General features: G+C 38.8%; 2 protein-coding genes across 2 annotated transcripts in view; both read left to right on the forward strand.

The window, feature by feature from the left end:
* The window catches only part of LOC311282796 (mucin-2-like), a gene marked incomplete at both ends in the record, with an annotated part of 37552 nt that extends 21587 nt beyond the window's left edge, over positions 1-15965 (forward strand). Inside the window, 17 exons of the mRNA XM_084396804.1 lie at positions 89-183; positions 291-417; positions 2016-2298; positions 2445-2497; positions 2893-2993; positions 4022-4173; positions 4738-4876; positions 5089-5193; positions 5646-5825; positions 5931-6170; positions 6267-6423; positions 6638-6763; positions 6916-6968; positions 11702-11876; positions 14943-15190; positions 15295-15478; positions 15745-15965. Of these exons, the coding sequence (XP_084252930.1) occupies positions 89-183; positions 291-417; positions 2016-2298; positions 2445-2497; positions 2893-2993; positions 4022-4173; positions 4738-4876; positions 5089-5193; positions 5646-5825; positions 5931-6170; positions 6267-6423; positions 6638-6763; positions 6916-6968; positions 11702-11876; positions 14943-15190; positions 15295-15478; positions 15745-15965 (2639 nt within the window). The remainder of the gene's footprint in view (positions 1-88; positions 184-290; positions 418-2015; positions 2299-2444; positions 2498-2892; positions 2994-4021; positions 4174-4737; positions 4877-5088; positions 5194-5645; positions 5826-5930; positions 6171-6266; positions 6424-6637; positions 6764-6915; positions 6969-11701; positions 11877-14942; positions 15191-15294; positions 15479-15744) is intronic.
* A 2952-nt stretch (positions 15966-18917) lies between these two features.
* On the forward strand, positions 18918-24524 carry LOC311283040 (intestinal mucin-like protein). Its single transcript, XM_084397202.1, has 6 exons — positions 18918-19016; positions 21641-21739; positions 21855-21974; positions 23336-23375; positions 23593-23710; positions 23998-24524. Exons 1-6 carry the CDS (start codon positions 18939-18941, stop codon positions 24161-24163), a joined length of 621 nt encoding a protein of 206 aa, XP_084253328.1. The 5' UTR covers positions 18918-18938; the 3' UTR covers positions 24164-24524.
* Positions 24525-27178: the final 2654 nt, after the last annotated feature.

The raw sequence follows: 27178 nt of genomic DNA on the forward strand, positions 1-27178 counted from the left end.
ATCTAATTTTTGTAATGTGTTAAACTTATACACAATTGTTTTTACATATAACAGTTACTTGTAACACCATATGTTATGATGCCTTTAGAGCACTTTGCTGAGTATTGGTGTTCCAAGATGAAGGACAAGGAGAGCCTCTTTGCCAAATGTCACACCACTGTCAATCCAGACAGCTACTACAAAGTATGCTCTAAAACAGGAAACCTTGAGAACTGTACAATTTTCCTTATTGTAATGAATGTTACCCAACCTCTCATAATAAGCAGTGATACATGTCTATATGTTTTCAGAGATGCAAATACTCCAGCTGTACGTGTGAGAAGAGTGAGGACTGTCTGTGTGCGGTGTTCTCCTCATACGCCCGGGCCTGTGCAGCTAATGGAATATTCCTCCAAGGCTGGCGAGGAATTGTGTGCAGTAAGAAGGATGAAAGCAAATGTTTTTGCAGACAGATAGTCTAGATGTGAATCACTTAAAGACCCCCTGCAGTGAAAATCAATTATATGTCTGTGTGGTGTTTTTAAAATGCTTTTAGACAAACCATGTACAAATCCTTAAGTCAACACTGTTGCTGAATATTTTCTCCTTAAATCCCCAGTGAACCAAAGAATGTCTCAAAAATGTGGTTTGAAATCATTGGTGTTATTGACATCACAAACTACTTTGTAACCAATCACATCAACATGTGGGTGGGCTTTAACAATATCATTAATTGTTCTCTAAAGCAGGGTGGTTATCCTGGTTAATTTTGAAAAATTGGGTAGATTTAGCAATATGCGTATGATGTATATTACAATGTTACAATGAACTATATGACTTTCTCCACTGATGTTCTGAGTTGTTCAAAGGATCTCTAAGCTGGTGTGAGTGAGTGGAGGCAGGGCTAATTTGCATAATAATGGTTCCGTGTATGTAAATGAAGCAAGATTGTAGAGTTACATTCAATCTATTTTTTTTTTCATTAAAGGTGAGTTTTAAGGGATAGAATTATTGACTACAGGGGGACTTTAAGCTAAAATAATTTTGGGATTTAGCTGTGATTAAAGGCCTGATACCAAGAATGATAACGATAAAGATATAGTTTTGAAAATCATTGTAAATAAAAAAAATAAATAAAAAAATAGCCTGACCAACTGTAGTCCAGACCACAGCTGTCACAATATCGGCACAGAGAAACAATATCATTAGAATCACTTTCAGGACAATTTTATTCAAGCTGATGAACGATAAAACATTGACACCCAATTTGAATCCATCCTGTTTTAAAGGGGACTTATTATGCCCCTTTTTACAAGTTGTAATATAAGACTCATATGTCTCTAGAATGTATCTGTGAAGTACCCCACAGATAATTTATTATACCATGTTGTAAATGCCTATTTTTGAGTAGAAGCAAAAACATGCTGTTCTTTGTTTATTATTTGCATGCATTATAAAGCTACATCCCTTTAAACTTCTGATAAATGGTTTTCTGAGCTAAGCTACTAGGGCAGATTGTGTTGCCAGTCGCGGGCAGGGCCTGTTCCAATGTGGCATCCATTGGAGTACATTCTTGGCTCATTTTGAGACCCTGTTTCAGATTCATGGGGAAAATGACAAATGAAGTGGGTGGAATTTTGCCACAACAGGGTGGTTGTAAACACACACTGTGGACACATAATTATGTCCAAAAACAATATTGTGGCACGCAGCGCGGGGCCGAGAGCCATGAGAACGGCATGAGGCCGGTGGCGTGAATGATAATGAATCTCTCACAGAGGAGCTATGGAAGCAAAAAGGAGGAGCGGCGACAGTGAAGGACGTGAGAGATAAGAGGCCGGTGTGGTGCGCATGACCACATGATGCATGACCTTCAATCTTCATCGCTCATTATCAATCATGCCACCCGCCCTGCTTGCCACAAATATAAAAGTGAATTTTGCATGATAGGTCACCTTTGAAAAGCTTGAGCATTTAAACTTTATGCTGTTTTGGTTTTATAGAGTACAGGTTTGTGTAACATGCACTTTTAAAACACATTCCTTTCAAACTGATTCCCACAGAGAAGTATACAAAGAACTGCCCGACCTCGCAGAACTACTTCTATAAGCTGCAGAGCTGCCAGCGTACCTGTCTTTCTCTCGGCTCTGAGCGCCAAAGCTGCAGCGTTGACTTTGTGCCTGTTGATGGATGTGCATGTCCAGATGGACTCTACCAGGATAAGAATGGACTGTGTGTACCTATGGAAAAATGTCAATGTTACTACAGGGGAGAGATAGTCCAACCTGGCATGTCTATCAACATTAATAATGAACACTGGTAAGTAAATTATACTATTTCTATGCAGTAGTTGTAAATAAAAAAAGTGAAATAAAAATAAAAATAAAAGTAAATAAAAGTGTTGAAATGTACACTTCCCAAATTGTACATTTAAAACCAATGGCAATCTGATATTTTCTCTCCAGTGTTTGCGTTAATGGAACATTACGCTGTCAGTTTTGGAACACCCAAATTCTGGGTAAGCATAAATACTTTTAGATACCTCTCTTTTACACCATGAACATTAAACAGGTTAAAGAAATATGTGTTAAATAAAATAATGCCACAAGTGCTGTCAATTAAGCTTAACTTGTATTGAACCTAGAATCTGGCTTTAAATGATTTTGTTGTTGGTGTACGTGGGCAACTTGGTCCAGCATGACATAATAATTATGGTTACATATCCTATCAGAAAAACTAACTGTACAGTAAAACTAACTGGCTAACCATTATTTAGAAAACCAACAATAGTATTTACAGTTGTAAAATCGCTCAAACTACAGCAAGCTTCTGTTTCTTAATTCTCTAAATGTTGTTTACAATACAAAACAGTTACTCATGAGTCTTTTTTCTGTGTCTGATTGTCTTTGGCAGAGTGTGCTACTCCAAAGGTTTTCTTCAACTGCAGTACAGCAGGCCAGGATGAATATGGATTGAAGTGTGCAGAGACTTGTATGCAAATGGAAGTTGATTGTGTGAGTCTAGTTTCCAATCTCTCTTCTCTTCTTTTTCTCAAAGTGAATCCATTCATCCTGCTACTGTACTGCCTTTCAAAAGGGTGGAACAGCTTTTCACCTGGCAGTGATTGCAGGATTAGTTTAAAAATGAATTCCAGTGCAAATAACTAATTACTAAAAAACTCCAGTAGTGTCATATCATATGCCAAATTCTCTATGGCTTTTCATTGACTTGGGTGTGAGTAAGGGATGCACTGATACCATCACTTAAAATTTTGGTACTCGTCAACATGGCCGCCATAACGGGTCGAGATTAGGATGATTCTAAGGGCCCTGGTTAAACATGGGGCTTAGCAGAAGAATGTATGTCGTTTCTGATGTTGTTTTATTTTATTTTTTTTTAATGTTTTTTTATTTTTATTTTTTTTGTATTTGATGTTTATTGCTAGATGTAACAAGGTTTGATGTTGTGGGAAGAAGGAGGCGGGAACCGGCGAACATTCAAAGACTTAAATCATAAAATAAACAGACACAAAATGAAAGTATAAGTCAGCAGCCCCTCACGGACGACTGCTGGCCACACAAAACAGAAACAAACCATCAAATAAAATCCAGGCCTGGCGTCTCTCGATCTTCACAGTCGTTGCTCCTCCTTTATGCTTCTGCTCCTCCGTGAGAGATACGAGACCAGTGCGCCTCACAGGGTTCATCATTAATCACGCCACCGGCCTCGCACCGTTCTCTCACGTCCCTCGACCTCGTCCTGCTCGCCACACTAGAATTAAAAAATAATCATAAAACTCAGAATTTTAAACTGTATTTAGGCATGTCTCAAACATTGGTTTTGCAATCCAGAACAGGGCTGCAAAATTGTACAACCTCATATAAAATAAGCAGAAAATCAAACTTTGATACTTTGATAACTGGTTATGGAATACTTTTCAAATATTTACTTTCCTGGAACTGGCAGTAATGTTTTTTTTTTCTTTTCTTTTTTCTTTTCTACTCTGCTGTCTCTGATCTTCCTCTTCCACCCACACCGGCAGTTTTCAATGGACTGTGAATCTGGCTGCCAGTGTCCTACAGGTCTACTGGATGATGGCAGAGGAAACTGTGTTAAACATCATGACTGTCCATGTCCTCACAATGGACAAATTTATGAACCAGGGACTGAGATAACTGTAGATTGCAATAAATGGTGCGTAAATAAACAGACCTTTGCATAGCTTTTTGTAAAGTTACATTTAATACTATGACCACACAGAATCTATACCTCAGTGTTTTACAAAGTTCTACATTTGCTCCTCCTCTTTATTAGCGTGTATTTGTTTTTCCTCATTATAATTGCGACTGTATGCACTTGACTCCTGGTGTCTGGGCAGTGGTCACTACTGTAACTCAAACAATAGAGCAGGTCATGGGTTTGGTTACCAGTGAATGTATGATGAGAAGTGCCATCTGAAAATTTTCTAGAATGATAATTTTGATCAAGCTTGTATATTTAAGTGCAGTAATTTTACTTAAACAGCAATGAAAATTACCTATGAATTGTCATTTTTAAGTGTAATTACTGAACTTAAATACCGGTATACAAGCTTGATTAAAAATGATCATACTAGAAGAGAATTTCAGATGACACTTAGAGGCTTTTGCATCTGACCTCTTCGTATGTATGTTATGTATGTTATGTAGCTTTTTAGAACATAAACAACAGTGGAAACACAGAAATTAAACTCCACTTGCTATATTACTCTGTTTTCAGCACTTGTCAACAGGGAACATGGAAATGTACAGAAAATAGCTGTCCTGCCATCTGCACAATATATGGAAGTGGACATTATAAAACTTTTGACCAGCAAAGATTTGGCTTCAGGGGAGATTGCAGTTATATAGCTGCTCAGGTACAACCAGACGAATACTTTTATTGTTTTATATTCTGTGAATTTTTATTGTTGCTGTGTGACACTTGGCCTGCTTTCATTAGTGTCACTTCTGCATTTAGTTCAATACTTTATTACTAATATAAACCATTTTATTCAGGAAGATGGGGTGGCGTTAATGTATGCATAATGTATTGCTGTTGTTTATACAGTAACATCCTCTTGTTTTTAAGGACAAATGTGGAAATAAGACAGGAAATTTTTATGTAATCACAGAAAATATTCCGTGTGGAACAACAGGGACAACATGCTCAAAGGCTGTTGTCATCATTTTGGGGGTAAGATTAGGTCTTTGTATTTTTAGCAAAACAAACTTCAATACAACGCATTCAGTGTTAAAATAAAGGATGTACAAGAAATGAACACTGAACTGACTCGAGCTGAATAATGACACTATTGCCTTAAGTAGAGCTGCTTACATAGCTGAATTAAACTTGTTTAAAGATGAATGATCTTTAATGAACTGAGCTGAATCAACACTGAACTGAATTGAGCTGAATAATGACAATATTATCTTCCTACAGCTGCTTCACAGCAGAATTTAAATTTGTCTCACGTTTGCATCATTAATTCTGTTACTTTCCTGTTTGTTACTGTGAAGCAGCTTTGAAACATTTTCTAGTGTATAAAACACTATAAAGATAAAGGTGACATGACTTTGTGTTTAGTATATAAAACGGTATCATCAATTTCATTCTGAATGTTTTTTTTTTCTCTTGCACACTTACAGAAAACTGTGCTAGAGCTTTCTGATAGGACTATAACAGTCTCTAATACTAGTAGTGGACCAGAGATAAACTACACAGTGAGAAATATTGGGATGTACCTTGTCATTAATACTGACATCGGACTGGCGGTTTTGTGGGATCGTAAAACCACCGTCCACATCATTCTGCAACCTCAGCACAAGGTGAGAAATCCAGAATATTCCAGAGTTCGTTCTACTGTTGCATATGGCATAAACAACCTATATTAATGTTCCATTTGTAAAATAGTGATCTTTGTATTTTCACAGGGAGAGGTATGTGGCCTATGTGGAAATTTCAATGGAAATGGAAAAGATGACTTCACCACTCAAGGCAGTTTGCAAACCCCAGATATAATGGAGTTTGTCGACAGTTGGAAAAAGTTGCCCATCTGCCCTGATGCTGCACCAGACTTTGACCCATGCCTTCAAACCAGAGCTCGTGTGCCGTGGGCTAAATATAAATGTAGCATCATAATGGGAGAACAGTTCTACAAATGCCATTACAAGGTACAGTTTAAAAGCCTTTAGAGTTGATAAATGAAGATTCCTATAATATCGTATACAAGAATTCACCATAACACATGGAAAGTCATGTTCCCACAGGTGGATCCAAACCCATATTATGATAATTGTGTGAAGGACTCGTGTGCATGTGACACAGGTGGAGATTGTGAGTGCCTCTGTACAGCTGTTGCAGCTTACGCTCAAGCTTGCAATGAGGAACATGTTTATGTCGATTGGAGAACACCTGAGTTCTGCCGTAAGCATCTTTAATTCAAGTGCACACCTTAAATCTGTTATATTTATATGTAGTTTTCATGCAGAATCTGATTCTTTAGTCATCCTGCTTTCACAGAGAAAGACGATTCAAATCATTTGTCTAATCAACACTTGAGTTTTTTTCTTTACTGCAGATGTATTGCATTTCATTTACTCTGTGAGTACATCCATACTTATCCATGTTTCCCTGTCAGCTGTGTACTGTGACTACTACAATGAAGCAGATGAATGCACATGGCACTACAGACCATTTACGCCTTGCCTCAAAATCTGTTTCGACACTGAGGGTCTCTGCGATAACTCATTACCCAATCTGGAAGGTGAGTTTGAAGATTGCGTATACATAGTACACACTGGATATTTATTGGCCTTGAATATAGTGATATATAAAAATGTTTTTATGAATGCCATAGTTTCTGTTCCACTTAGAAATGTTTTTGAACCTACAAATAGCCAAATTTGTTTTGTGCAGGATGTTATCCAATATGTCCAGGGGATAAACCTTATTTTGATGAGAAAAATAAGGTCTGTGTGAAGGAATGCCAGCATTTCTGTATAGAGAAATGCAATATCATTGAGACTACCACCACCTCCACTACTACTACACCCTTTACACAAAGTACAACTACTGGCACAACACCTACTTCAACATTTACAAACACTTCCACATCTACTCCAACTACTCCTACACCACCTACGTCAACAGAAATACCATCTACAACTAGTACAACTACTGGCACAACACCTGCTTCAACATTTACAACCACCTCCACTACTACAACTACTCATAAGCCACCTACGTCAACAGAAATACCATCTTCAACTAGTACAACTACTGGCACAACACCTACTTCAACATTTACAACCACCTCCACTTCTACATCTACTCCCATGCCAACTACGTCAACAGAAATACCATCTACAACTAGTACAACTACTGGCACAACACCTGCTTCAACATTTACAACCACCTATACTACTACAACTACTCATAAGCCACCTACGTCAACAGAAATACCATCTTCAACTAGTACAACTACTGGCAAAACACCTACTTCAACATTTACAACCACCTCCACTTCTACATCTACTCCCATGCCACCTACGACAACAGAAATACCATCTACAACTAGTACAACAACTGGCACAACACCTACTTCAACATTTACAACCACCTTCACTACTATATATACTCCTATGCCACCTACGTCAACAGAAATACCATCTACAACAAGTACAACAACTGGCACAACACCTACTTCAACATTTACAAACACCTCCACTACTACAACTACTCCCATGCCAACTACGTCAACAGAAATACCATCTACAACTAGTACAACTACTGGCACAACACCTACTTCAACATTTACAACCACCTCCACTACTACAACTACTCCCATGCCAACTACGTCAACAGAAATACCATCTACAACTAGTACAACAACTGGCACAACACCTACTTCAACATTTACAAACACCTCCACTACTACAACTACTCCCATGCCAACTACGTCAACAGAAATACTATCTACAACTAGTACAACTACTGGCACAACACCTACTTCGACATTTACAACCACCTCCACTAATACATCTACTCCCATGCCACCTACGACAACAGAAATACCATCTACAACTAGTACAACAACTGGCACAACACCTACTTCAACATTTACAAACACCTCCACTACTACAACTACTCCCATGCCAACTACGTCAACAGAAATACCATCTACAACTAGTACAACAATGGGCACAACACCTACTTCAACATTTACAAACACCTCCACTACTACAACTACTCCTATGCCACCTACGTCAACAGAAATACCATCTACAACTAGTACAACAACTGGCACAACACCTACTTCAACATTTACAACCACCTCCACTACTACATCTACTCCCATGCCACCTACGACAACAGAAATACAATCTACAACTAGTACAACAACTGGCACAACACCTACTTCAACATTTACAACCACCTTCACTACTATATCTACTCCCATGCCACCTACGTCAACAGAAATACCATCTACAACTAGTAAAACAACTGGCACAACACCTACTTCAACATTTACAAACACCTCCACTACTACAACTACTCCCATGCCAACTACGTCAACAGAAATACCATCTACAACTAGTACAACTACTGGCACAACACCTTCTTCAACATTTACAACCACCTCCACTACTACAACTACTCCCATGCCAACTACGTCAACAGAAATACCATCTACAACTAGTACAACTACTGGCACAACACCTACTTCAACATTTACAACCACCTCCACTACTACAACTACTCCCATGCCAACTACGTCAACAGAAATACCATCTACAACTAGTACAACTACTGGCACAACACCTACTTCAACATTTACAACCACCTCCACTACTACAACTACTCCCATGCCAACTACGTCAACAGAAATACCATCTACAACTAGTACAACAACTGGCACAACACCTACTTCAACATTTACAACCACCTCCACTACTACATCTACTCCCATGCCACCTACGACAACAGAAATACCATCTACAACTAGTACAACAACTGGCACAACACCTACTTCAACATTTACAAACACCTCCACTACTACAACTACTCCCATGCCAACTACGTCAACAGAAATACCATCTACAACTAGTAAAACAACGGGCACAACACCTACTTCAACATTTACAAACACCTCCACTACTACAACTACTCCTATGCCACCTACGTCAACAGAAATACCATCTACAACTAGTACAACAACTGGCACAACACCTACTTCAACATTTACAACCACCTCCACTACTACATCTACTCCCATGCCACCTACAACAACAGAAATACCATCTACAACTAGTACAACAACTGGCACAACACCTACTTCAACATTTACAAACACCTCCACTACTACAACTACTCCCATGCCAACTACGTCAACAGAAATACCATCTACAACTAGTACAACAACGGGCACAACACCTACTTCAACATTTACAAACACCTCCACTACTACAACTACTCCCATGCCACCTACGTCAACAGAAATACCATCTACAACTAGTACAACAACTGGCACAACACCTACTTCAACATTTACAACCACCTCCACTACTACATCTACTCCCATGCCACCTACGACAACAGAAATACCATCTACAACTAGTACAACAACTGGCACAACACCTACTTCAACATTTACAAACACCTCCACTACTACAACTACTCCTATGCCAACTACGTCAACAGAAATACCATCTACAACTAGTACAACAACGGGCACAACACCTACTTCAACATTTACAAACACCTCCACTACTACAACTACTCCTATGCCACCTACGTCAACAGAAATACCATCTACAACTAGTACAACAACTGGCACAACACCTACTTCAACATTTACAAACACCTCCACTACTACAACTACTCCCATGCCAACTACGTCAACAGAAATACCATCTACAACTAGTACAACAACTGGCACAACACCTACTTCAATATTTACAAACACCTCCACTACTACAACTACTCCCATGCCAACTACGTCAACAGAAATACCATCTACAACTAGTACAACTACTGGCACAACACCTACTTCAACATTTACAACCACCTCCACTACTACAACTACTCCCATGCCACCTACGTCAACAGAAATACCATCTACAACTAGTACAACAACTGGCACAACACCTACTTCAACATTTACAAACACCTCCACTACTACAACTACTCCCATGCCAACTACGTCAACAGAAATACCATCTTCAACTAGTACAACAACTGGCACAACACCTACTTCAACATTTACAACCACCTCCACTACTACATCTACTCCCATGCCACCTACGACAACAGAAATACCATCTACAACTAGTACAACAACTGGCACAACACCTACTTCAACATTTACAAACACCTCCACTACTACAACTACTCCCATGCCAACTACGTCAACAGAAATACCATCTACAACTAGTACAACAACTGGCACAACACCTACTTCAATATTTACAAACACCTCCACTACTACAACTACTCCCATGCCAACTACGTCAACAGAAATACCATCTACAACTAGTACAACTACTGGCACAACACCTACTTCAACATTTACAACCACCTCCACTACTACAACTACTCCCATGCCACCTACGTCAACAGAAATACCATCTACAACTAGTACAACAACTGGCACAACACCTACTTCAACATTTACAAACACCTCCACTACTACAACTACTCCCATGCCAACTACGTCAACAGAAATACCATCTTCAACTAGTACAACAACTGGCACAACACCTACTTCAACATTTACAACCACCTCCACTACTACATCTACTCCCATGCCACCTACGACAACAGAAATACCATCTACAACTAGTACAACAACTGGCACAACACCTACTTCAACATTTACAAACACCTCCACTACTACAACTACTCCCATGCCAACTACGTCAACAGAAATACCATCTACAACTAGTACAACAACTGGCACAACACCTACTTCAACATTTACAAACACCTCCACTACTACAACTACTCCCATGCCAACTACGTCAACAGAAATACCATCTACAACTAGTACAACTACTGGCACAACACCTACTTCAACATTTACAACCACCTCCACTACTACAACTACTCCCATGCCACCTACGTCAACAGAAATACCATCTACAACTAGTACAACAACTGGCACAACACCTACTTCAACATTTACAACCACCTTCACTACTATATCTACTCCTATGCCACCTACGTCAACAGAAATACCATCTACAACTAGTACAACAACTGGCACAACACCTACTTCAACATTTACAACCACCTCCACCTCCACTACTACAACTACTCCCATGCCACCTACGTCAACAAAAATACCATCTACAACTAGTACAACAACTGGCATAACACCTACTTCAACATTTACAACCACCTCCACCACTACAACTTCTCCTACACCATCTCCTACGCCATATGACTGCACTAGCTGGAACAAAACAGTAAAAAATACATTAAACATTTACTTTATGGCACTTTTGTGTAATCAGAAGCTGAATTAATTGCATAGTATTTTTTTTAATTCTCAAGTACAAAATTGGGTGTTTCTGCAAGAATGCATTTTAATGCATGTTCTTTATGGCAGTTTTAAAATGGGTCAAGAAAACAACAAATTAATATGATTTAATTTACATTGCATCAGTCTTTCTAATTCTAGTACTTTCTGTGATGTTTCCAGACTAACGAGACCTTCCGCTTAAATGAATGCACAATGGCAAAGTGCATAAAGGGAGACATCATTGAGATTATCCCTATCAAATGTCCTCCTCTGCAGAACATCAGATGTAAATATAACCAGCCACCTGTGCTGGTTGATGATGAGCACCGATACTGCCAGCAAAACGCCTGTGATTGTGAGTAAACTGTCAGTCTTAAGTTCCTCAAACTCTAACATCAATGAAAATGTATATTAATGTCCTCTTTCCTGGCTCGCTGTGCATGTAGCATTTTATATTCATTAAAGTTAGGGTAGGCAATTTTTGTTGCAGCTAGCAATAGCAAGTTAGCTTTGAAAGCATGCGATTCCCACCCTCCCTTAAAAGCTCTCCAAAGCCACACCTCCTTCAAAACATAAACGCACACAGCAGTGTTAGCAAGGGTCATGAGATGAGAGACTGCGTTAAACTACCTCATGTCTCAAAGCACATAACAATACAATAATAATGAACATAAACAACTTGGAGGAACACACCGACTTTTTGGGACTTTAGCTTATTCACTGTATCCCCCAGAGTTAGATAAGTCCATACATACCATTTTCATCTCCGTGCGTGCTGTAACTCTGTCTGACGCACCCACCGCTAGCCTAGCTTAGCACAAAGACTGGAGGTAAACGGCTCCAGCTAGCATACTGCCTAGAGCCCTGCACGGGGCAAAGAAATCCAGCCCTAACCGAGACCTGGCCCGTGGTGTTCAAGCCCTAATCTGGCACCAGCCTGAAAATGTCTGCAATTTTTCAGCCCGAACCCGACCCAAGACCAACATCAATATCACTTTAAGCTCTCTCTGATGCGCGCTGTCTCTGCTAGACGCACACACATACACACACGCTACTAGGTAACATTTTATTATAGGCCTCAAACATTACTACCACCACCGACAATTATGCCCACAAATATTAATACAGACTGTCCATTACAGAAGCATGCAGTAGAGAATATTATATAGCCAAATCCAGCAGTAAATAAAGATTTATGGCCTACCTTTTTTTATGTCAAGTAACTTTACTGAAGAACAAAGAACTCTTCGCCAACTGGCTAACCTTAAATAATAAAAATATAATAAAGAAAAAAAAATCTGTTAAACTGAGTAGGCTCATTCACTGTTTATTCGCGAGTGTTGTGAAGAAAAATAATGGCATCCACTGTTGAAGGCTTCAGGCTCATTGATTGTTTTGGTAATCAAAACTCTTTCAAAATGCAGCTTTTCCTGAAGTATTGAGGACTTTTAGTAACTCTCCACGCTCCAAATTCTCCCTGATGCTCTCCATGGTCAACTGTCATCTAATGCATTGTACGCGCGTTGCGTTACTCGCATAATCGCATATTGCATGCATACAGTAGCCTGTGCTCTGCACGTATATTATGGGCACGATGAAAGGAAAAAAGCTAAATGAGCCTGTTTAAATAATGTTAATCAGTGTTCATCTGTGTTTGTATTCAAGTTCCATCTGTTCAGTCAGTCTTTGTCTGATCTCTGTCTTATTTAGTGTGCGTTTCTACCTTTTCTGCCATCCTGAGTTTAATTGCTAAAAAACCTTTGTTTGTGGAATTATATCTTCATTTCCGTCTGCCTTCCTGCAACCCACCGTGACAGAAGATTGGACCATGAAATTGAAAAGACGGGCGTTCTCCGCACCCTTAAATCCCGCTAATAGACTGGTAACCTGTTTCTAGGAAGGCTGCCAGATCGAAGTATATGTTGAAAAGTTCCTGGAAATCTCTCATGAAGTAAACTGGGCAGATGACGTCCTCAAGACTAGACAAGACTAGACTAGACAATACTTTTTTGGTATGGACTTGATGATCATCTGCACCAGCAAGCTCCAGGGTACACTCGCTCAGTACCTGGATCATGTGCTGTGGTTGAGTGGTTCAGCCTTCACCGTGATCGCCACTCAACCACCATCACCAACCATCTTCAAAGAACTGCATTTGTATCTGTTCCCGAGTCTGAGCCTGTTCCCAAGCCCGAATCTGTTCCTGTGCTTGAGTCTGGATCGGAGCCTGAGTCTGTTCCCAAGCTGGAATCTTTTTTTCAGAACCTGAGCCTGAGCTGGTTCCTGAATTCCCACCCAGCCTCCCTCTCCCACCTCCTCACATCTACCACATCTACCACCTCTCAACCCTTCTTCTGCCACTACCTGTCATCCCCTCAGCTCCTCTAACCACCTTCGGGGAGGTGGGGTCGCCGTGGGTCTGCCAGCCTGCAGCCCCAGCCTGGTCGGTGGGTCCCCGGTCTCCGCCTCCAACCTCCACGACCAGGACTCTACCTTGGCCCGTTGATCCATCAGCTCAACCTTGGCTCCTACCTCCCTCATCTCCACCGTGGCCCATCAGTCCAGCTCCGCCGGGCTCCCTCGTCCCTCCGGCTGCGCCTTGGTCATTCGTCTTCCTGCAACCCACCGTGACAGAGGGAGAGGATTTTCTCCACTCGTGTTCATTTATTTGGCATGCCAGAGCAAGACATTGGCCGAACATTTTGATTAACAAGCCAGTTTATTTTTAATTTACCACGACCCTACGCTAATTTGCACTGCTCTTGGTAGATTGCATTGGTTATTATGGAAATGAGCATCTGTGTTCTTTTATATGCACATTGTCAATAGGTTGCTGATATTCCCACTCCCATCTGCGCTTTTATGGAATTGTGGTCTCATGCTAATTTGCCCTGTTTAGTAAATTTGGCCCTTACAAGAGTAAATACACTTAAATTCATTCAACCTATTTCAAATAGAAAGTTCGATTCAACACATAGCTGTGCCATTAGGGCTAAGCTTTATCTTAGATGGATTCTTTACTCAAAAATGAAAATTCCCATTTACTTACCCCCATTGTAATCTTTGAGGGTTCAATTGACTATTACAGAGATGGATTATTTTCTTCAGAGTTCTTCAGAAGAAAGTAAGTCATATACATCTGGGACGGCACAAGGGTGAGCAAGTTATTAGAGAATTTTCTTTTTTGGCTAAAGAACACTTTCAGTTATAAGCTTATTTACCATATTTGAAGTTATTCTAACCGAACCAGTATGCATTGACAACTAGACAAAACATAATTAGAAAACTTATAAGCAATGTTAAAGTTATATTGAACTGATGGTAGCATGAGTCAGAGGACTACTGGAATAATTTGTAAGAATAAAAGGAAGAACTTTTGTCCATAACCTTTTTTTTATTGCTCATCCTCTCCTAATCATAGGCTTTTGTGAAGGCTGGGGTGAACAACATTACATCACATTTGATGGATTCTACTACAATTACCAAGGAAACTGCACTTACATATTAACGGAGGAAATTAGGCCCAAACACAATTTAACGATCTACATTGATAATGTCTACTGTGACACTGATGAGCCTGTATCCTGTCCCAGATCCATTGTTGTGTCTTACAACAAACAAGTCATAACACTTAGGAACCACAGATTCATGGGAGGTGCGGATCTAGAGGTGAGATCTATGCTAGGATTGCAAAAAATGTTTGAATACATGTTTGGTCTGCACTTTATTGTAAATAAGTTGCTTTTCTTTGTGATTGCCTGTTTTTCTATAAGGCTCTGAAGGACAATGTTAAGCTAACGCTGCCATATACTGACAATGATGTGAATGTTATAAGCTCAGGCCTAGTCTTGTTCCTGAAGATTCCAGCGATAAAGGTCGTTGTAAAATTCGGAATCACTGGCTTTGGGATCAACCTGCCATTCCAGCATTTTGGAAACAACACACAAGGTCACTGTGGTAAGTCAGCACATTAAAAAAAATCATTCCTTGAGTTGAAATATTGAGTATTGATTTTGAAAGATTAAGGCGGTCATATCAGGTTAAATTAATTTATCAATAAATTCATGACAAGTAGCGTAGAACCGATAAATAAATGGAATTATGCATATTTCTTTAACTGTAAAAGCTCAGGAACATGTATTATGTTTGTTAAAACATTATATGGATTGTGATATAAAATGATTGATTATTAATCTTAATAATTCTAAATGATTATTACTAAGGAACATGCAACAACAACCAGTCTGATGACTGCATGATCCCTGGAGGGATCTCGGTGAACGACTGTGCAGTGATGGCGGATTACTGGACAGCCACTGGCGTGGCTGGCAAAAATTGCACTAAACCTCCAGTCTGGAATATGTCAACACCCGAGCCAATACTACCCATGCCAACACCACCATGCCAGGCCCATCCTGACTGCTACATTCTCGAGAGCAAGTGAGTTCATTCTATATGGTGTAAATAAATCAAGCTCAACAAACTTTGTAAGACTGCTTCCAAAGTGAATTTGCCCTATCAAACATCTATTCTTTATTTTGAACTTCCTCAGGTTGTTCGAAACATGCCATTCCCGTATACCCCCTACAAACTTCTTTTCAGCCTGTCAATATGATAGTTGTCAAATGAGCGACCCTGCCGTGGTGTGTGCCAGTCTGCAGAGCTATGCAAGTGCTTGCTCTCAGCTCGGGGTCTGCATAAACTGGAGGAACTACACTAACCTTTGCAGTAAATTCATTAATAAAATAAATTTCATTGAATTTAATATCTGTATTTAATTAAATCTTAAAATAGAATGTTTTGATAGAAGACTCATTTTCCTGTTTCAAGTGAAATATTCTGTTGTAGCTGTATAGAGATTTGAATTAAGAGATTGTTTACTCTTTTCTTCCTCAGACATTACATGTCCAGGGAATAAAATCTTTTTGCCTTGTGGTCCACCTGAACCACCAACATGTAGAGACGGGTATGTCCTTTTTTCTTTTAATAATTTAGATGATTGTGGAAAGACTAAATTCAGTCCTTATTAAGTGACATAGATACATGCTGATAGGAGGTTGCAATATTGTGCAACTTAGGAGTTTAAGCAAGCCTTTTTTAAAGCCAAATCTGTGCCACAATGTCTATTGAACTTAATGTTTACACAATCATTTTCAATTCCAGTCTGGACTGTTTTTGCAATGCATTTCTGCATATGTGGCTGCTAGTAAAATCCAACAGCTTTCACTTTGAAATGTGATGTCTAGTCCAATGTACCTATTATTTAATTTCCTTTCAATTAATTTAATTTTCTTCGGATGAAGATGCCAATGTAATCGCCTTCATCAGTCGCCTGTTTAGATCAGTGCTTAAAAACACTGACACATTTAATAGGCCATGTGATGTCAAAGAGTGGTTTGCCGTTTCATCAGTAGAAGTCAGCTTTTACACTGCTCTGCGTACACACTCAATACAACAGCAATTATACTCTGTAACACTTTATTTTAAGGTGACATAGTTACACGTTACTACATGGACTTGCTATAGTAATAAGCGTAAATGATGCATAATTACAAGTAACCTAAAACCAATCAGAGCGATCGTCATCGTGTAAAGCCCGCCTCAACGTTTGTGATAGGTGCCTCGATTTGGATGAATTGGAAATGGGCTTGAATGGGCTCTTGGCCAGACGGACTTGCAGAGCAGGAAGTTCGTCAGGGTTTTCCCAGGCTAGGTTAAGGCAGATAATCTAAGAAATCTCTACATATAGACGTTTGAAGCATATCTCCACTGATTATCCAGATGACAACAGGGATCCTGGTTGTCTTGTATTGTAACAGGGATCCTATTTGCAGTGTGGAAATAGCCTAGGATATAATATTTTCACTGTGATGTTAATGTATTGTGTGTAATAAACTGTGAAAATAATAAAAAAACCTCTGTATTTCAGACCTTTGCAGAGCAACATTTCAGTGCTCACAGAAGGATGCTTCTGCCCTGAGAACACAAGACTCTTCAGCAAAGAGTCAGGATTATGTGTGGCAAAATGTGGTGAGAATCCATTACTGTGTGTGCTTGTGAGTGAGTCTCAGTACTGTATCTCTCCATAGTAAGTCATCAAGTCATCAAGTCCATAGTATATTTCCACCATACAACAGATAATAGTTACCTAGCCCATTAGTTGGTATGATATTTTTGCCATTCTTTAGAAGTCACTGAACATGTCTGGTATAGAACACTAGTTAGGAACAACTAGTTGAGGATAAGGCAAAACCTCATTTGCACCTACATCAAACACATCAACATGCATGCCAGAGCCATTTTTGAGTGTTTCTGATTTAGTTTTTTTTCTTGTAGGATGCATAGACCCCTCGGGGACTCCACGTGAGGTACGGCAAGGTTTAAAACTGTTGACTAAATAGCCACGTCCCAATGACTGTTGTACAAAAAAAAAAAAATTGTCTGTTTTTCTTATAGTTTGATGAGCATTTTGAGTATATATGTGAGGACTGCATCTGTGATAAGGCCAGACAATCAGTGATCTGTAAACCCAAGAAGTGTCCTGATGTGAACCCTGAGAACTGCACTGAGCCCGGCTTCATGCTGGTCAGTGTCACCGATCCCTCAGATCCGTGCTGCAGCAAACAAGTTTGCAGTAAGATGAGTTTGTTTCTTTTTTTGATGAGTTTTCCTTTACTGCTGCAGTGTCCTTTTCTTAAAGTCTCCTCTGCTTTGTTTTGTGATGTAGATTGTAATGTCAGCATGTGCCCACCTTCGGATAAAAAGTGTGGAGTCGGATATTTGCCAAACCTGATAGTGCCTAACGGAATATGCTGTCCAGAAATCATATGTGGTATCACTATTAGTATTAAATACTTGGATCAGCTTGTCTTTGTGACCATTTTCAGATGCTGTGTATTTTCTCTTGAGATTGTTTTTTTAACATGCATGTCTTGCTTCTACAGAGCCAAAATCAGTGTGTGTCTACAACAACATGGAGTATGAGGTATCTTAACACGTTAAACTCAAAAACCTTAAAAATCTTGGTGTAATTTGTGGTACGATTTGAAACTTTTTCAATGTGGGTGTTTAATAAATTTAAGTTTTTATTGTTTTCCCTAACTCTTTAAATCTACACCTGAAACTACACAAGTTAAAAAAACAAACATTTTTTTTATATATGCAGAGGACTACATATTACTATATATTTTTAACCTACATGTTATACAATTATCAGCAAGAAAAGGCTACACATGTACTACATACATTTGAATTTATATTGATTTTAAAATGGTAAAACATTGCCTCTGGAAACCATACAATATGTTTTAATTCAGAACAATGCATGTTGGGTTCACATGATTATTCCCTGTGTGCTTTTTTTTTCTAGCCTGGGACTAAAATCCAACATGATCCTTGTGTTGAATGTAACTGTGAAATGGACAAAGACCCACATACTCAACTATATATTGTGAAATGTACTCCTAAAGTCTGTCCTAACGACATTTGCCCTCAGGTAATACTTGCAGTTTAAGCTTGTGATCAGTATACATTATTTGCTGTCTGATTTGAAAATGCAGTAGGTGCTCTATTAAAACTATATATAGAAGTCATGACTGGGTTCACATGACTGTGGGTCTGTAAGAATAGCGTCTACTCCAAGATGCGGCTGTTACACCTCATTATATTTCAATAATTCAACGGCCCAGAGTCAATTAATCCGCTAATACTACACTTTAAAAAATGTTGGGTTATTTTAACGAACCCAAACATTGGGTCATCTCATTAACATCACAGCTTTGACCCCTAATTATAAGATCATCCTTAATGGATCCAGTAAACTTAAGTTAAAGCAGTAAAACATTCATACAAAAATTACAGTATAAATTGTATGAAATATAAGTGTAATATCAGATGTAATAGTTCACTATACAGTATGTCAGTTTTATTCTAGCATATTTTTTTTTTTTTATTAGCCTTTATTATTATTATTATTATTATTATTATTATTAATAGCCTAAAAATACGATTGAGTTTGAGTATGAGTATAATATAGTAGTAATATAAGTATGAATACAAATAGCAAATAAAATAGTGAGAAGTGAACAGTGCAATCATATAATAGTAAAAGTCGAATAATAATATAATACCATATATTATAATATAATAGCCAAAAGAGGTACAGTCTCTTGTACAATTAAGACAGTCCACTAACAGGCTTTCTTCAGCCTTCCTTGAGGTGTGTGTTGTCCTGGTTCCACTGGTTAAAATGGGGGAAAAATATAATGAGCCACGATTAGATGACAAGCAATCAAATCACCTACTCTTCAGAGACATTAATCGGTTTAGCTCTATCTGTAATTCTGACAGCCTGAGCTGTTTTGCCAGTCCTCTGACTCACTGCATTGCACGGAAGACTCACTTGTGATTTAGATTATTTCATAATATATACTATTATATAAGCTCAGACTTAATAAGAATCATGTAAACTTTATATTATTTCTTACAGAGTCTCAGTTTTCATAACTAACTGTGGTATAGCTAGCTATTAATAGTTTGACTTTGATGGCCAAATAGTTGTCAATTTTATGATAACCAAATAAAACCAAAAACAACTGTTCAGACTTGCATGTGAAAAGTAATTACCCTAGAAATAGTTTGGATTGAACGGCGGTTTGAAAAACTTCAAAATAACAGGCATCTTCAGTCCACTTTTGAGAGTTACAGCAAGTTGCCCGGACCAATATGGCGTCGCTGTTCGCGTACGATCCAGCGGTCTGTGTATTCTATATGTCTATGGTTTCCCTGAAAATAATTGCACACCTAGAATATTTTTAAACCAATCAGACTCAAGCATTCAAAAGCCTGTAGTATAAATTAGCAATATCACATGAGCAGTGATTTAGCTATGAGTTAGCAACAGTTGGATGGCACAATGAGTAAATACATTTGAGACAAGAATGTAATGTCTTTAAAACCCCCAGTCTTTCATGCAGAACTACTTCCATCCGCCACGGATTCAAATCTCAAGTTGACAGTTTGACAGTTGAGCCCAAGCCTCTGCTACTAATTCTAAAATGAAACTTTAGAACTAGTAACGATTGAACGTTGAATCACTTCATTGAAGCTTGTTGTATTATATAGAGTACAGTAGGCTATTATGGAATTATGAGAGAGAGAGATCGACTAAACGAGAGTATTACCAGCATTTGAAATAGCATTCTTTCTTTAGGGTCGATGTCCATATATTATATCCATTATAATAAAAAAGTTTGAATGTCTGCTGAGGAAAGCGATATCTTTGTCTTTGTCCTTTTAAAAATTATGGGGATTTCCCATGATAGTGCTTAAAAAAAGAAGAAAAAAAAGAAAACACAACCAGTCACTTTCAATTTGCTACTAACTCACTCATAAAGCCATCTCATGGCGTAATGTAACTTTCTCTAAAGTCCATATCACAATCACTAATGGACTCCATTAGTGAGAAAATATTGCATATTTTTTGCATATAAAATAATGTTAATTGAACAATAATATTTAAATTAACAATAGACAATAGGGGAAAAAAAAGAAGAAATTCAGTCAAACGTACAAAAGCAGTCAAGTACAGGATTTCAGTTAAATATAAAGTTATGAAACTTAATTTTCCCCTTAACCCAAATCGATTTGCTCTGGAACAAGTAATAGATTAATAAAACCAAATATTGCCTGTTTGATATACCCCCAAATGAATTATATCTCATGTTTAACCACTATCTACATAAGAGCCACTGGCAAATTCCCGAAGGACTGGCCGAGATGAAGCTGTTCTCTGCGGGTACATGAGCACTGAATGGCAGCTGACGGCGTCTAAACAAATTGTATAATAGGCCCTATGTTCATATCCGAGTCACATAATTGAGGTCTAAATAGCTACATTCTCACCTTAAAAACTCTTAAAACTACATTCCGTGACACAACAACAGTAGTTAATATATATATATATATGGCAGATTTGCTGGACCTCCATGTCAGTCAGCCCAAGTATGTATCGCTGCAGCCTGGATACCTCAGAGTGGGAGGGACTTATGCTGCAATTAGGCTATATATAGCCTATATCTCACCTTTTGTTCTTTCCTCAATCTTTTTTTTTTACTCCAGGGGTTTAAATATGTGAAAAAAGAAGGAGAGTGCTGTGGAACATGTACTCAAGTGGCCTGTATTTATGATGCGCCAAACAACACCAGACGTATTCTCCAGGTACATTTAAAAAAATTCTCAAAAATAAAATTCTCATTCTCTAAAACTCTTTCAGTTTATCATAATCGGTGGTGTTCCCCAATCTTAATGTGTCTGTCTGTCTGTCTTTTGTTAGGATGGGGAGGTGGACAAATACAAATGTGAAACTCTTTCTTGCCATCAAATTAATGGCTCATTTGTGATTGAGAAGACTACAAAACAATGCCCACCCTTTAATCCAGATGACTGTGTGCCTGTAAGTAGAATATCTGTTACTCCAAGTTCACATTACAGCCTTGGATATGCATTTGAAAGCCGTTTGAAAAAGAGCAGCTTGGATATGCTGCAGAATAAATAACTTTTATCATACAGGTTGAGTAACTGATGACAAAATGTGTTGAGATATTCCTTCAAAGCGAGAGGCGGTATTAACATTAAGTGACATGGCATCTGACGCACAGAAGCCAACGGCGCATGTCACTATGCGCATTGGCACATCCGGTGGCACATCCGGTCTTCATTGGCATGTGCCAGTGGATAGTGGCATGTGTCACTGACATTATCGCGATACACTGACACTGACACAGTCGCGAAACATGTCACCGTATGTTGTGACACCTCCAGTAGTGACTCACAGATTAATCTAGCACCTATACTGACGTAATTGTGACACAAAATCCTAAATAGCCTAATTTTGTGATATTTTAAATATCAATTAAACTCATTAAAGTCAGTAATATTTTTTTCAAATGTGTTATTTGTGTCGTTTGTTGAATGTTTAAAATGCACTGAGCACTTTTTTGCACTTGTATAAATAAAGAAGATTGCTAGTAGCTCGGTATGTAATCCTTTTCAGATACATAGCCTAACAAAACATTTTTTTTTTTTTTTTTGACACTTTTTGGAAGGACTTGAAATATTAACGCCACAGATGCGAATCTTGCGCTGGCCTACTGCCGTGCGTCCGTGCAGCATCACGCAAAAATAAAGGTTTACAGTAACAGATGCTACTGTTGATACGTTATTCGTAGTGAACCATGATAGATTTATTTAGTCTCTTTCCTAGAATGGGCAGTTTGTGACTTTGCAAGATAAACAACATAAAGTAGCACTGGTATTACAAAACATTCAGTGGAACATACCAATCAAATACAGACATAAATAACACTTTAATGCGTTTAATTGATATTTAAAATATCACAAAATTAGGCTATTTATTAAGGATTTTGTAACAATTACGTCAGTATAGGTGCTCGATTAATCTGTCAGTCACTACTGGAGTCACAACATACAATGACATGTTCCGTGACTCAGTGTCAGTGTATCGCGATAATGTCGGTGACACATGCCACTATCCACTGGCACATGCCAATGAAGAGCGGTTGTACCACCGGATGTGCCAATACGCATAGTGACATGTGCCATTGGCTTCTGTGCGTCAGATGCCATGTCACTTAATGTTAATACTGCTACTGTTCAAAGCTCTAGATGGCAGTGTTAACTGGTTGAACCTTGGGCTGGAGTGGTTAAAGGGGAAAAAAATGCAAATTGTTTTAAATTAATGAAAATGTACTATAACTGTCTATTTTTTCCTTTCTAATATTTGTGTCCTTCCAGGGAACAAATCATTTGGACACAGATGGATGTTGTGAGATCTGTAAGATACTGTTTTCTTGTATAAAACTTTCTGACAAAAACAATATTTTTGTAATGTTAAAACTTTTCAAATTAGTTGTCCACCCTACTATATTAAGACATATCATTTAACATAGTAAGTTGTAAGTAAATTAAAAATAACATAATTGGCCTTACATAACATACAATGCATGCATTGTTCATGAGTCTCAAGCTTACCTGCCTCGATTATCTCTTAGGTGAACACAGCAACTGTTTTCTTATGAAGAACCTCACCAGTCTGCATGTCAATGATTGCACTTCCATTGATAATGTAGAAGTCACTTCCTGCATTGGCCACTGTGACACCGAATCAATGTGAGAGCATTACACACCTAATGATCACAAACCCACTAATTATTTTCTTTCCAATTATCAGAAGAATCATAAGGTTTCAATAACTGCTGAAAAGTCTCCAGAAAATTGTTCAGAAAAGTAAAGTTAGCTCATTTGTTATCGGTAGCTATTTGGTTTGATATTTTTTCTTGTATCCAATAAAATTCGTACATAAGTGTGCCTTTAGCATCCAAACCTTCATATAAGGATAAAATCACATCCAACTACACTTGATTATTTGACTGGTGTTTTCTTGGAATCCTGCACAGGTATTCAATGGAAGAGAACATCATGAATCACAGCTGTTCTTGCTGTCGAGAGGAGTCAACAAATAGTCAACCTGTGAAGCTGAAGTGTGCCAATGGCAGTGAGATCCTTCATCAATTCACATATGTTGAGAGCTGCACATGCACTCCTACCAAGTGTGTGGACTAGAAGAACTCTGGATAAAATGATCCTGCTTGACTTCTGCTGATTTAAAGATGACTCAATAATCTGTCACTAAAAAGCAACCATTTTAAAATATATAACTGAAAATGACAATAACAATGATTTAAGCTGATTGTTGAAGTGCATTAATGGCTAAAATTATTTTGGCAAATATTGCACCACTTATTTTTTTTCTTTGTGGTTTGATCTAGGGGTATTAGTTAACTCTAAGCATAATCTATTTAGTGGGTTCTTGAATGGGGCATTTTTATATTCTTTAGACTCTCTGGTAATGCATGATATAATGGTGTATTTTTCTGCCCAATGAAATTAATTCAAATCAAAATAAAGCATAATAAAGAGCATCAATTACAGTGTCCTGAATTTTTTTTCAGTAAAATGCCAGTCTGCATACATCGATTAAACAAAGCATTGGAGTAAAAACAACTTACTTGATGAAATTTATCTTATATGGATTTATTACATGGCTTGGCTGAATTCCAATGTAGAATGTGGTCTGTTATTTCTTGTTATCAAAAGATGACTGTGAAAAAAAGTAGTATTTAATTAAATACATTTATGGTGAGATTACTACATTTTATTAAATTAAACGCATTTATGGTGAAATTACTAAATTTCCAGGTCAATCTGTGTTCATTTTGACCACGAAACATGCGCTGTCACTTTAAATCAGCGTTTGCAGCACAGCAAAAATAGACTCTAGGTCTGGCGTGGCGAGGGTGGTTCGGCGGGGGGGAAAACACCGCGAACATCGTGTGTATCAGAATCAGAATCAGAATCAGAAAGAGCTTTATTGCCAAGTGTGCTTGCACCCACAAGGAATTTTTCTTGGTACTGAAGCTTCCAGTGCACATATACAAATACAAATACAAATACAACAAGAACATAGTAATACAAATTCTAAGAATGAAAATATATAAAAAATAAATAAAAATAGTATAAAAGTAAAAAAGTAGGGTCACAGTTGGGTTTAGTCTGAATAAACATTTACAGATTATGAACATATTTACAGTATTTTGAGTAGTATGAATAATATAAATATCACCTGAATTAGAGAATATTACACTAGACAGTGGGAGTCTAGCGCATGTTACAGATTATAAACATATTTACAGTATTTTGAGTAGTATGAATAATATAGATATAAATATCACCTGAGTTTATTGCGCTAGACAGTGGGAGTATTGCACTTACAGGCATATGCTTTGGGGGGCATGTTAAGTGTTCAGAAGGGAAATGGCCTGTGGAAAGAAACTGTTCCTGTGCCTGGAAGTTCTTGTGGCCAGTGATCTGTGTCGCCGTCCTGACGGTAACAGTTCAAACAGGGGGTGTCCAGGGTGAGTGGAGTCTGTGATGATTTTACCTGCTCTCTTCCTCACTCTGGAAGAGTACAGGTCCTGGAGGGTTGGCAGGGGGGCACCAATAATCCTCTCTGCAGTCCGGACTGTCCGTTGTAGTCTCCTGATGTCCGATTTGGTAGCTGAACCAAACCAGACAGTGATGGAAGTGCTTAAAACAGACTCAATGACGGCTGAGTAGAACTGGATCAGCAGCTCCTGTGGCAGATTGAACTTCTTCAGCTGGCGAAGGAAGTACAGTCTCTGCTGGGCCTTTTTCACAATGGAGTCAATGTGATTTGCCCACTTCAGGTCCTGGGAGATGGTAGAGCCCAGGAACCTGAATGACTCCACTGCTTCCACAGTGCTGTTCATGATGGTGAGAGGGGGGAGTGCTGGGGTGTTTCTCCTTTCATTTGAATGACAAAAATGTCGTATTGCGAGTCATTGACGCCTGCCGACCGGCAATGGTAGGCTACATTGCAAAATTAACTGCAATAGGTTATGATTGCCCTTATTTAATTAAATACTGGGTCAATGACCCAACCAAATGGCCGGAGGTGTCGTTTCCAGACATATTTTGTTATCTGGTTGATAGCTGTAGCGGCAACATTAGCCTGTAACTCAATCAACTTTCGTATACGTTGCATACTATAACTCCATAAAACCTTGTTAGGTTGGTTTCTAACACTTTGCTGCTGTCTGCAAATCCAAGCAGCCTGTGCATGAGATGGCAGATGAGGAGGAGCAACTCTACCAGGACAGCCTTTTCCTGGGTGAGGTGAAGGCAGACTGTGCTGGTTGGTACTCAGACATCAAAATTAATGGGGAAGTTGTTTCTTTTAAATTAGACACAGGAGCAGCAGTGACCGCGATACCCACAAAATTATATAAGTGTAGTAGAGATGGTCCTCTACTTCACACCTCAAAAAGACTGTATGGCCCAAATAACAAGATACTGCCTGTGGTAGGACAGATACAGAGTAGACTAGAAAGTAAAGATAAAAAGGCCACTCAGTCTGTATTTGTCATTGATAACCTAGCCAGGCCACTGCTGGGCTTACCAGCACTTACAGAACTGCACCTTATTGAGCGATTGGATGCAGTTGAAGAACAAGGAGAGAAAGCAGATTCAGGGGAGGTCTTCAAAAAGAGGTTTCCAAAGGTGTTCAGTGGATTAGGGAGCCTTGAAGGTAATTACCAAATCCGCCTGAATGTGGACGCCATCCCTTATGCTCTGACCACCCCTCGCCGCGTACCAATCCCCTTAACTGACAAAGTCAAGGAAGAGCTGGAAAGAATGGAGGAGATGGGGGTCATCTCAAAGATAGAGAAACCCACTGATTGGTGTGCAGGAATAGTAGTGGTCCCAAAACCCAATGGTAAGATAAGAATCTGCGTTGACCTGACCAAACTCAATGAGGGAGTGTGCAGAGAAAGACACATATTACCCTCAGTGGACCAATCATTAGCCCAGCTGAATGGTGCACTGGTGTTCACAAAGCTGGATGCACGTTGTGGGTTTTGGCAGATACCCTTAGCACAGGAGAGCAGGGAGCTCACAACATTTATCACCCCCTTTGGTCGATTTTGTTTTAATGTTCTGCCTTTCGGAATTAACTCAGGGCCAGAACACTTCCAGAGACGCATGTCCCAGCTCTTA

The sequence above is a fragment of the Rutilus rutilus genome, assembly GCF_951802725.1.
Source record: "Rutilus rutilus genome assembly, chromosome: 23".
NCBI lineage: Eukaryota > Metazoa > Chordata > Actinopteri > Cypriniformes > Leuciscidae > Rutilus > Rutilus rutilus.

Bases quoted from the DNA above. Each gene is read 5' to 3' on its own strand.
- LOC311283040 (XM_084397202.1), top strand. From the start codon at position 18,939: ATGGACAAAGACCCACATACTCAACTATATATTGTGAAATGTACTCCT. The intron at 21,975-23,335 runs GTAAGTAGAATA...GTGTCCTTCCAG, and splicing joins ATCCAGATGACTGTGTGCCT to GGAACAAATCATTTGGACAC. The intron at 23,711-23,997 runs GTGAGAGCATTA...AATCCTGCACAG, and splicing joins CACTGTGACACCGAATCAAT to GTATTCAATGGAAGAGAACA.